The sequence below is a fragment of the Melanotaenia boesemani genome, chromosome 6, assembly GCF_017639745.1.
Source record: "Melanotaenia boesemani isolate fMelBoe1 chromosome 6, fMelBoe1.pri, whole genome shotgun sequence".
In the NCBI taxonomy this organism is placed as follows: domain Eukaryota; kingdom Metazoa; phylum Chordata; class Actinopteri; order Atheriniformes; family Melanotaeniidae; genus Melanotaenia; species Melanotaenia boesemani.
Genome location: NC_055687.1, coordinates 8,408,625 through 8,419,933, shown reverse-complemented (window position 1 = coordinate 8,419,933; position 11,309 = coordinate 8,408,625). Strand labels below are relative to the sequence as shown.

The window sequence follows — 11,309 nt, the reverse complement described above, 5'->3', positions numbered from 1 at the left end:
CACATAACATTCTTGGCTTTTATGTCAGTAAGGGAGAAGTTGGTTGTTGGTTGTGTGATTTTCCCAAGTTTGCCTCGGCTTGGCTTACTATGAAGTTTTACTCATTCTTAGCCAATCATAATCTCTTATGCAGTTCTTTTATACCCTAACCCCTACTCAGATGAAAGCAGCTTTTGTGTGGTTAATTATAGTAAGGCAACATAATTTCTTGTCATTAATGGTAACGGCATTGTAGCGATGGAAACAGTAGTTACTTAGATTAGCAATTACTGCAAAAGAAAAAAAAAAAAACACTAAATTTTAACATTGTAATTCTCATATGTGCAGCCACTTATAAAATATACACCTTTGAGCATTTGTGGGGCCTCCTGAGGCTGAAATGCAACAAAAGCATAATGAACATTCCCAAATGCATCTTAAATTTCCCCTCAATACCCATTGATTTAATGCAAATTGGTAAGAGGATCATACAATTAGCAAAATAGGATTGATTTAGAAAATCAATACAAAAAAAAAAAAAAAAAACGAGACAACTTGCAATTGACAATAAAAAAAAAATGTCTCACCTGATGGGAAATTGAAAGGGAAAAACAGAAAAATAATAATTTGGCCTTCTAGACCAAAATGTTTTCAGCTCCACCTACAGGAGCAGTTACCTCGTGTTTCAGGGTTTGAGTAGTGAGGAGTATTTTTGACTCTATCATGAAGGTTCCATGTTTGTAGGTGTTTTTTTCTGCACAAACACTTGAAAAGACAAATAGAAAAGAAAAATTTACTTAAAGCTCTAATGATTGACTTGACTTCAGGGCATCTTAACTTCCCTTCCTCAGCTTATTATTGCATTTAGATAGATAAAAAGCCAGCATGTTGTTATGTGCAGCTCTTTTGATGTTGGCCCTTAACTTTAGTCCTGGGATGGGTAAAAGAATCACTTAAAGTCCTCATTATCACCTTCATTCTATTATTTCCCTTTCACACCCTCTTCACACAAGCACTATAACCCCAGCTCCATCGTGCCTGCGTTTTCTCCTTTGCTGCCTTAGTGTTTTGCTCCTCCTAGCCACCCCCCTCCTCCCTCCTCTCACTTTCCCTCGCTCTGCATTAAGCCCTGCTCGTCTTTCTGTCTTACTGATCCTGGGAGCAGCGCTTATGGGAGCTACTTAAAGCAGTGTGAGCCCTGCTGGTCTCCAGACCTCACTATAGTGCACGTGGAGGACAAGTGGGAGAGGAGGAGGAGGAGCGGGAGTATCCATGCCCTTTGCGGGAGAGAGGAAAAAAGGCAGAGAAAGTAAGAAGTGAGCATGTTGGAGATGAAGAGTGAGAAAAACAAAGGGAAAACGAGAGGGAAAGAGAACAGAAGATGAAGGTAGGAGAGGGAAATACTAAAGGCAGGAGTAGGGAAGCACAGGGAGAGGAGCAAATGAGTGAGCGAGTTGGAGAGGAGGAGAGAGAGTGAGAGGAAGGGAGGGAGGGAGGGAGGGAGGGAGGAGAACAACACTGCAGACACTCGCCCACTGTCACTGCTCCGCAGCCAGAGGACAGAGGCAGCCACGGCAACAGTGGGAGCGGATACGATGGAGGAGGACGGCTGTACCATCCATCTGCAGCTCAGTCCCCATCACTGACCGCCTCCCTCTGGGACCATCCTGCCAAGTTGGGAACAAAACAAACAGGAGGCAAATTATTCTTTCTGTCCTTCACAGGAACACAAGTTCTGGACCTCAACTTCTGCAGGACCACCTTTCACACACACCTCCTAATTATTTTCCCTTCTCAAACCTCCTCCCTCTTCATCTCAAACTGAAGCACGCTGCACTTCTCCTCGCCTCTCGGACTCTGGTTGTTTTTTTGTCATCGCTGCCTGCACCGACCTTCCGAGCTGAGTGGATTTACTTTTCTCCTGTGGCAGACCATGGGGCTGGGGTGGAGGGGTGCAGGAGGGACCTTCCGAAAAAGGACAGAGGAGAGCTGGTACCTTTTGGTGACATTCCTGCTGTTGTGTGGTTTCTGGAAGGCTCACGCACAGACAGATGATGGGAAGTCTGTCTACTTCTGGGAAACAGGTACTGCTAACCCATTAATCAGAGTTTAAATATGAACCCTTGTTTTACAGATGGAGCGTTTATAAAGGGCTTGTTGATGAGGGGTTGGTGCAGATTTCTTAAGCAACGGTTATTGTATGAAATATGTGTTTTCAATTTTTTAATAGTGAAAAACATGCCACGACTGGTGTTTTAACTATTTTAAAAATGTCCCAAATCAATGCAGTGACAGTAAAAGCTTTTTGGATTCAGTCCATAAATGTTCTCGTGCTTAACTGACTTTTACTGCAACGTTTCCAGATCGCACAATTTGGTTGACTCATTAATTTGTTATTTGAGTTATATGACTCCGTGCTGTTCAGCTTCAAAGATGCAAACACTTAAAAGATGACCCAGAAATCTACAGTAGAGGCGTCTCCTCCAGCTGTGATCTATTTTTGAATGGTTTACTGTCATTTCAAAGACTCAGGTGATACACTATTATTGGATTGTTGCCTCTGTGTGTTACACCATGCAGATGATTGATTGGTGCTGTCTCACAATAGTGCTTTGTGGGGTAAAATTGGACTGGTTTTATGGTATTGATATGGCATCGTTGGTAGGGGGGTGCATTTGGGATTCATACATGACGCAGATGTGCAGAGTGATGGGTGGTTCCCGCGTTTCTTATCTCCGCTCATGCCTGTTTTCTACACTGAAGTCGCTTTGTTATCAGAGAAGGAATCAAATAGAGTGAATTGTGTGTCAAAGTGAATTATATTGCAAGGAAGCACACACCCAATCATGCATGATTGGCACTACTTTTAGGCTTTAGAATATGGGTCTTGCACTAAACCATGATAATTACCATGAAAACCACTTCCAGACACTGAAAACTAACCTCTTTAGTTTTTTTTTTAACAATATCTAGGAATTCTTTTAATTAAACAACCACCTCATTTTTGCTCTTTAAACTCAGGAGATGGAGGTTTTCTGTCTCAAGCTAACATTTTACCCCAAACAAATTTTTTCTCAGAGCCAATCCAACTTCTCATCTCTCAAGTCCTAATTCAAACACCCCCACTCCACATGTCCTGCCCCGCCTCGCTCAGCGCAAGTCCCCAGTTGACGCATACCACGTCTCCTGTGGTTCTGAATCTTTAAAGAGGATGTAGCTGAGTAAGGAGATTAAAGGAGCAGGGATTTAACAACCCAGGAATGACAGCCCAGGGAACAGACTTGAAGAAGAGAAAGGCAGAGTGAGCACTGCAGGCAGAGAGAAACCGACTACCTTAACCTACATCTGCCCTACTGTAGGTCATAATGATTATGCCTCTCTCCCACACTACACCACCTTTCTCCCACACTATACATGCTTCCCAACTGGAAAGCTCAAGGCTCTGTTCTTTGAAATGTAATCCAGTGTTGGGAGTTTGTTCACTTCTTCCTAAATAAAAGGTAGTGCATTGATTTCAACCCTGGAGTCTTTCCTTTCTGCGCCCCTTCTTTGGTTTGACAATTGCCTGCAGAGCATTAGAATCACATAGCAGAATTAGCTGCTTTGAATCCCAGCATTTTTCATCAAGATGTGATTATGTTTGTGCACGATTTGCATACTTCTTTTTGCCAGTGGAAGCTCGTTTAAATGAAAAAAAAAAGATGTTTCTGCACATTTGCAGAGTGTGCAGTAGAGGGAATATTCTTGTGGCAAGCAACACTCTGATGTTTTGCATATTGATGAGTTTAGCTGAAATACAGCCCCTGTTTTTTGAAACTGAAGGGAATTTGGGGGGCTGTATTGCTTGCCTTATGTGAAAATATGATGTATCTGGTTTTGAAGTAGATGCAGGTGAGCACTGTCCTTTTGCTCTCAGAATACTATTTAAATGAGTCAGATAGAGACAACAGGATCTGGCAGGCATTGTGTGTGATATGCCTGATGGTGGCAGTTGGATAGCTGACAAAAAAAAAAAAAAACAGTGATTACAGGCACCATGAGGATGATAGGGGTGATGATGATGTGATAATGTTCTGCCAGAGCCTTTAAAAGATAGCTGAGAGTTCTTCGTCCTTTCTTATCCTCACCTCCAAACAATGGTGCTCTTTCTCTCCATCTCATTGCATATCATTTCCTTCTTTTACATTTTCCAATTAATGAAACTAAAGATTAATTTATGATGAAATCCCAGAGAAACCTTTGCGGTTGCCGATAGTTACAACACCACACAGTGAATCTAAAAAAAGAAGAAGAAGAAAAAAAACAAACTCATATGCCACTGTAGTAGAGAACTGCTAAGTGCCACACACTCCTGTACAAACACACAGCAGATGCATGGGTTCCTGTCTGGTATAATGTGGCTGTTTCATTAAAATTGGTTGTTGGAGCGACGAGGTTGCCAGGTCTGAGCTGTCAAGGCCTCAAGTTTGCCTGAGGACAAAGCAATTACAGGTGGTGGAGCAGGTGATAGCGTCTTAAGCAGACACATACTGTAGTATCTTGGTACCCACTGACTACGGCAGCTCCTCCAGCACATCTCAGAGGTCTAAAAAAGTGGCTCCTAAAATAGTAATGACAAAGAAAGAAAAGGAGGAGGCCATGCTTGTTTGAACTGTTGATGTGCATCAACAGGTGCTGATTCGCTTATCTGTCTGATCTGACCTGCCAATCTGATCACTTTTTTTTTTATCAACGTTCACCTTCTCTGAGTGCAGACTCATAATCTTTCCAAGGATTTGGATTATCCATCTTTCAGATTACGCAAAAGTCACCTCTGGCCTCTTGTCAAGCTAGTCCAATTTCACGTACCGTCTCACTCTATTAGATCACTTCTCACCACGTGCCTCTCTGATAAAAGCCTGGGGCTCTTTGACTGTTCTAACATATAACAAAGAATTGTGTTTGTTTTTGGTGTGTAAATAGACTCTGCAATAGTTACCAAGAAAATTCAGTATTTTCATAAAAATTAGCCGTAAAGGGTTAGTAGTGAAGTACAAATAAGTGGCTGAAAGCAAACCAATAGTTTCTAATCAGGCACCTGATTAGAAAAAGAAATGAAAAAAATAATACACATAAAAGTTAACTTAGATAAATGAAGTGATAATGACTAAATATGTCTTTCAAAGACATTTTAGATAATAAAATATAAAAAAACAGATAAAACTAACCAGGAAACATAAAACAACAAGTAAGTTTTCAGAAAAATAAAATTGTTTTCTGACATTTTTTTGTTGTTGTTTTTTGTCATTTCTGTCTCGTGTTTAACTTTATTTTTGTATTTCACAAATGATCTGTTTTCTCTTTTATTGTTGTTTTTGTTTAGATGTTTATTGTTTTATGAATCATTGTTGAATAGCTGGCAGTTCTGAATAGATTTCTTTGTAAAGTCTCATGTCATGTTTTTTAGGAGGTTGTTGTTGGTCTTATTTACATTACATGTGCTGCTATTGCCTTTTACTTTATTCAGTTTCAGTTTATTTTAGTTTTTAAGAAAATGTTCCGGAAAAAGCTGTATGGCAGTGGTAAATTTGGAAAAATAAAATTCCAAACATTGTGATGTGATATTCTTTACAAGCAAATTTTCAATTTCAACTTAGCAAAGACTGACATGACTTGTTCTACCAGCTATTCAAATTGGAAAATTGCTTCTAAAGAATATCACACCTCATTGGTGGGAATTTGTTTTCTTTTAGGTTTCATTATAGATAAATAGGCTACTTCTTATACCGAATTACACTGGTTTATAGTCTATACCACCAGACTATGAGGACACTACACAGTTTAGTTTATTTGCTTCATACCAGTTGACAAAAATAATTTTAAAAAAGTGTCTGATTTACATTTTTTAATGTCTTTTAAAAAAATATTACTCAGATTTGCTGCCATAGTAAATAGAAAATCAAAGTCCTGGGTTTTATGAAATGTTGTTCATTCTGGAATAAGGTTTTCTGAATGGTAGCATCTTTTAAATTGCTTTCTTAAAAGAAAAAATACAAAAAGAAAGAGTTTCTCAGCAAGAGTGCATGACTTTCTCCTCTTTTGTGCTGCCCTGTGATGGATAAGGATATAAAGACAATGTGCATGATAAAGCAGGTAGAAAAGGAATAGCTGGTTGTGTTTTGCATACATTTTATTTTAATTTAACATTAACATTATTTATTTATTTATTTATTTTTTTTTAGATAATTTGAGAATTCAGAGGAAACACTGTTTGTGTATGTGAAAGTACTGGTGTGTGCACAGCCCTGGATCCATGTGGATTTCCAGGACGAATTGAGCTTTACTCCTATGCAGTACCACACGGTGAAGACATCTGTAGTTTCCTGCACTATGAACTCATAGCTGTGTGTCACCACAACCGGCTGATGTCACCTTTCGAGGTGCTGGGACGAGGCGAGAAGGGTTGACAGGCCATCGTTAGCGAAATACATTCCTCTCTTTACAGAAGCACTCGCAGTGAAGGATGTCACCCTCACGGAGGGTTGATAGCGGCTCTCTCACAATCACCTTCTATTACAGCAGACCCACTGAAGAGGCCATTCAGGAAATTGAGGGAGAGCAGGTGTGACAGGTTCACAAGTTCAATACAGGAAAGCAAGGTCATTATGTGGCAAAGTACCTCAGCTAGACTTATTGTAAACAAGCACACGAGACAAGCTGAGTTCAAAGGAAACCCTCCAGATAAATAGAAAGTAGAATATTGATTTTTTTTCTTCTTTTTTTGCAGGTGCTTTGGACTAATTAAGGAAAAGGTTATTTCTCCAACCTTAATTTGTACCTTGAGTAATAGGCTGGATAATTTTGCCCATGCAGTGATTATGTGAAAAGACTTCCAGTTTCTCCTCCTGTTGAAGGATTCATGTCCTCAGCTTGTCTGGGAAGCAACATGTGCATATTTGTTCATGGCATTTATTTCCGCCCTTAAAATCCTTCCCTTTAAATAGCTGTGTGGTAATACCCGCTTACCTGTGTTATACCAGGCAGTTTTCTTGTTGCTGAGCCAGGAAAAAAAAAACAAACAAAAAAAGAAACAAACAAACACTGACTAAGCAGTTGGAGCTTTTAAAGCAGCAGGAGTGTGACTGCCGTCATCCCACAGAGAAAATCCCTTGAAGACAACGTGACCCTCCACGACCTTAATTAACATTTCACCTTAAGGCAACAAGAACCTGCTCGGTAATTGGCCAGCCACCATTAAAACTCCTTAGCAACAGGCAAAAAATTTAGGCCATGCATATAAATTAACATAATTTCCATGGGAATTTAATTTTTCATTACAGCGTGTGCCAGTGGGTTTTATTTCAGTTCAGCATACTTGCTTTATTTTTGTTTTTCTTTTTAGTTAGGTTGGGGTGGAAACTGAGGCTGATCATGTCAGTTGTGTGTCTGGCCCTACAACTGTTTAAAAGAAGCATGCTGTTTGTCAAAAGTTACTTTTAGTCTCTCTTGAGTGAGAATGGATGCGACTCAAGCTCCGGTGGTGTGTGGTTTGCTGTCTCTGCTGCAGGATTGACGGCTCACAGTGAGCATAACACTGGCTGGTTTTAAAAGCATCAAAAGTACGTCACATTTGACCCACATTGATGTATTTTATGGCTTTGGAGATAGTACTCTACTCGCCCCTCAAAACTGCCAATACATCCAGTGGAGAAAGATGCCAGAGTTTGTTTAATCTAAATGTCAGAGCTCAACATAAGACCTGGTTATTACTGATATAGGAAGGATGGCAGGATTAGAGATTACACTTCATCCAAAAAAGTTTGTTTAGAGTGACATAAGAGGATTCCTTTTGCCTTATTCCACTATTTTCAAAAGGCTGATACCAAATGTTTGATGGAGCGCTGTCAGTCAGCTGTAGCGCTGTCTGCAGATGGTTGTAGTATGAGTAAGCAGATCATATTACCCAGGGATGTCTGCTTTTTGATTACCAGCCTTGAACTGGCATATCAGAGTGTCACATGTTGCTGTAAAAGGATTAGTATTTGGGAGGAAAGTACTTTCAGTAAGTTTCCTAAGAAAGCATTCTCAATGTAAATATTTAGGCATCTTTATACCTTTATGTTTTAAACCCTACATTGTTTGGTAATTAACTCCAACCATGGCAAAAAATATGGAATCACCACTACTGGAAAATGTTAATTAAGTCATTTCATTTCACAGCTGAACATGTAAGATTTTTTTACATGAAAAAGAAAAAACTTAATTTATAGTAGGAATCTGTTTTTTTCTTTTCTTTTTTCTTTCTTTCTTTCTTTTTTTTTTTTTTTTTGTTGCTGTTCCAGATGAAGTTAAGAAAAGGATTTTAGATTCCAAATGTAATTTATGTTTCTAAAGCCTATGCCAGAGTACTCAAATACCTTAATGAGCTGTTTCACCCCACTGACAGACAGGAAATATGGCCCAACAGGAGAGCTAGTTAAAACGTCTTTTAAGAAGGTCGGTCATCTCAGAATGAGATGCAAGCTGTTGTTCTAAAAGAGAATGCAAACTAGTGTTTATAAGCCCGAATTTCCTACATTTTATTTTATTTTATTGGGGTCATTGTAATGTGTTTATATTTTATTATATATATATATATATATATATATATATATATATATATATATATATATATATATATATATATTTTCTATAAAATCCAACTATTTTTCCATCTTAAATTTTGAGCAAATGCAAACCATTTAAGAAACTTGTTAAAAGGAAACAAAGTAAAAAAAAGCCAAAAGTTCCTACATTTAATTTAATTTAATTTAATTTAATTTAATTTAATTTTTGGTGGGTCATAATAAATAGCTAAGAAAATATTATTTAAGTGTTACGAGTCCATATTCTGTGCCTGAGGTTTTCAAAACAAAAGAAAGGTATCCTTGCTAAAGGGTTCTACACATTATTTCCCTCCATGGAGCATGTGTCATGGATTGGGTGTATGGATCCAAAGAGAGGAGCGCTCGGAGAATGATCAGAGACACTTTATTAGAATTGTGCTGTGCAGTATGCAGGGTTTGCTGGAAGGACGGGCTGGAGCGGGCAGACAGGATTCTCCGTGGTGTGGACGAGGTTCAGGTACGGTTCTTGGAAGAGAGAGGGTACAAGTTAGGTCGGTTCAGATACAATACGATATAGATCATGTGCACGACTGGTTACCACGATGAGTAGTATAATCCAGCGATGACTGGAGGTCCGGGTGAGGTTTATATGGCGATGAGAATGATGACTTGATATCCTCCAGCTGCGTCGTCCTAATAGCTGTGATGATTGGAGATCCAAATATGGTCAGCAGGAAGCAGGGAGTGGGAATGAGCATGGGCCATGACAGCATGTTGTGAACTAATACCACAAACTCAGTCTAGAAAAAATTTGCTCCTTAAGTTTTTGTTTAATTTCCCTAAAAGTATTCTTCCTTTTGGTATTGCTTCACAAACAAGGACATAAATCTGCATTCAGCTACAAGCTAAAAAAAAAACCAAACAACAAAAAACACCATAAATCCTCAGCCCATACTGAGGGAACCAGGCACAATCATGGTCAGGGAGTGGCATTCAAAACAGGCCCTTGACTCCCCAAGAGGCCACAAGGCAGCTTTAGTGGGTTGAGAGAAATAGTAGTACCATCGAATAAAGCAGTGACATTTAGCTGAAAAGAGCCCCTGCTGCCTCTGTTGATGCTATTCTAATAAAGCTTAAAAGATGGAGGAAGCTGGAAGTAAATATCCTCCTGTCCATTCAGTCGCTCTGTCTTTAATCCTTCATTTCTACTCTTGGACACTCGTGTTTGCTCTACTGTGGAGTACTCATGGCCCTATATTTTATTTGGTGTTCTTTTACACATACAATCTTTTTCTTCATGGTAGTTTGGATGCTCTGGAAAGCATCAAGCTCTTTCATAGCTTTGCAGCCTGAAGATTAATTCATCATCATTAGATCATGGATAGAGCACAGCCTGCAGTGTGTTTAAGGACTTATGTCTGAAAATCATGACAACTACATTATAGCATTTCACTGTTTGAATCTTGTATAACCATGTTTTGTTTTTTTTTTCCGAATGAAAAACAGACAGTAATTGGCAGTTTTGACCCCATTTATGAATGACATTCTGCTTGGTTTTGGATTATGTGCTTTAGGTTTTAATAAAACTGGTTCAGTAATTCCCCAAAGTGCTATTAAATTGCGACAGGACTGTTTTAAGTAAATATTGGTGACAGTGTTTGCTTATCCCTAATTTGATGATGTTGGTCTTCTGCTTTTCTTTTGTTAACCTGTCTTGATTATTAAAACTTGTTAGTAAGTATTTGGGCATATTCACTGAAATCAGTTCACCTGTTATTAAACAAATCATCTAAGCTGATAGAGATGTGGGATTTCTCTCACTACTTCTGCATCCCTTTCTTCTTACATTGTTTAATTTAACCCCTCAGTGTTCAGCCCCGATCTAATGAGTGTCAGCTCATCATCAGTCACTGTACTTGGCCAGCAGCTCAGTGGTAGAGCGTGCGCATTGCATCCCAGGTTCACTGAAGTGAAAAGCCGAAAGGAAAGAAGAAGAAGTACTTTTCTACTCTTCCTCTTACTTATAAGTATTTTTTTCTACTTCCCTCTCACCTACTGGTCTACTGGGGGAACAAGGAGAAAAACAAAAAATCACACTGGGACTGTTACAAAAATGTAAAGGCTAGGATTCAAATATTTTATAATTCATATAGTAGTTTTCTATTCTCACCATGTCATATAAAGGCTGCCCAGAGTAACAGGGTGAAGGAAAACAACAACAGGGACATACCAAATTTTTAACCTTGCATCGCGACGCTGTATTTTGTCCACAAGGGCAAAGAGATGAATTACATTTTCTGGTGAGACAGGACGGAAGTATTTTTAAACTTAAAGAGGCAATAAGGGAAAAAACATCATTTCCGGATTGACATAATTAAAAGTGCTATGTGAAGAACTGAAGGGTGTAATTTATAGCATGACGTCACACACCGTCTCTCTATATTGATCTCTAGTCCCGTGTTTACCAGCCGGCCGGCCCGGCCATTCATGTACGTTCATGTGAATCGCCGCCTCTTCGCTCCTCTCGGAGCCCTCGGCCTCCATCCCTATAAAAGGCTACAGCAAGCGAGCAATGGCAGCTCATATTTTCAAAGCGAAATGGCAAAGAGCAGAACGAAACGTTCACCTGTAGACAACCAGGATCCGATATAATCTAAAAAAATAAAACACTACTGTCATTAGCGAAGAAGTTGTCGGATAAAGAAAGGGACATAATTCAGATTAACATTTGCCTTGTACTTCCAA

The 11,309-nt window shown here is 39.2% G+C and overlaps 1 protein-coding gene across 7 annotated transcripts in view; it reads left to right on the top strand.

The window, feature by feature from the left end:
- Positions 1–1,549: 1,549 nt before the first annotated feature.
- The window catches only part of LOC121642399 (thrombospondin type-1 domain-containing protein 7A), a 212,574-nt gene continuing 202,814 nt past the window's right edge, over positions 1,550–11,309 (top strand). For all 7 annotated transcript variants that reach the window (XM_041989126.1, XM_041989125.1, XM_041989127.1 and 4 more), the window contains exon 1: positions 1,550–2,063. In XM_041989126.1, the coding sequence (XP_041845060.1) occupies positions 1,913–2,063 (151 nt within the window). In that variant the 5' untranslated portion in view covers positions 1,550–1,912. The remainder of the gene's footprint in view (positions 2,064–11,309) is intronic.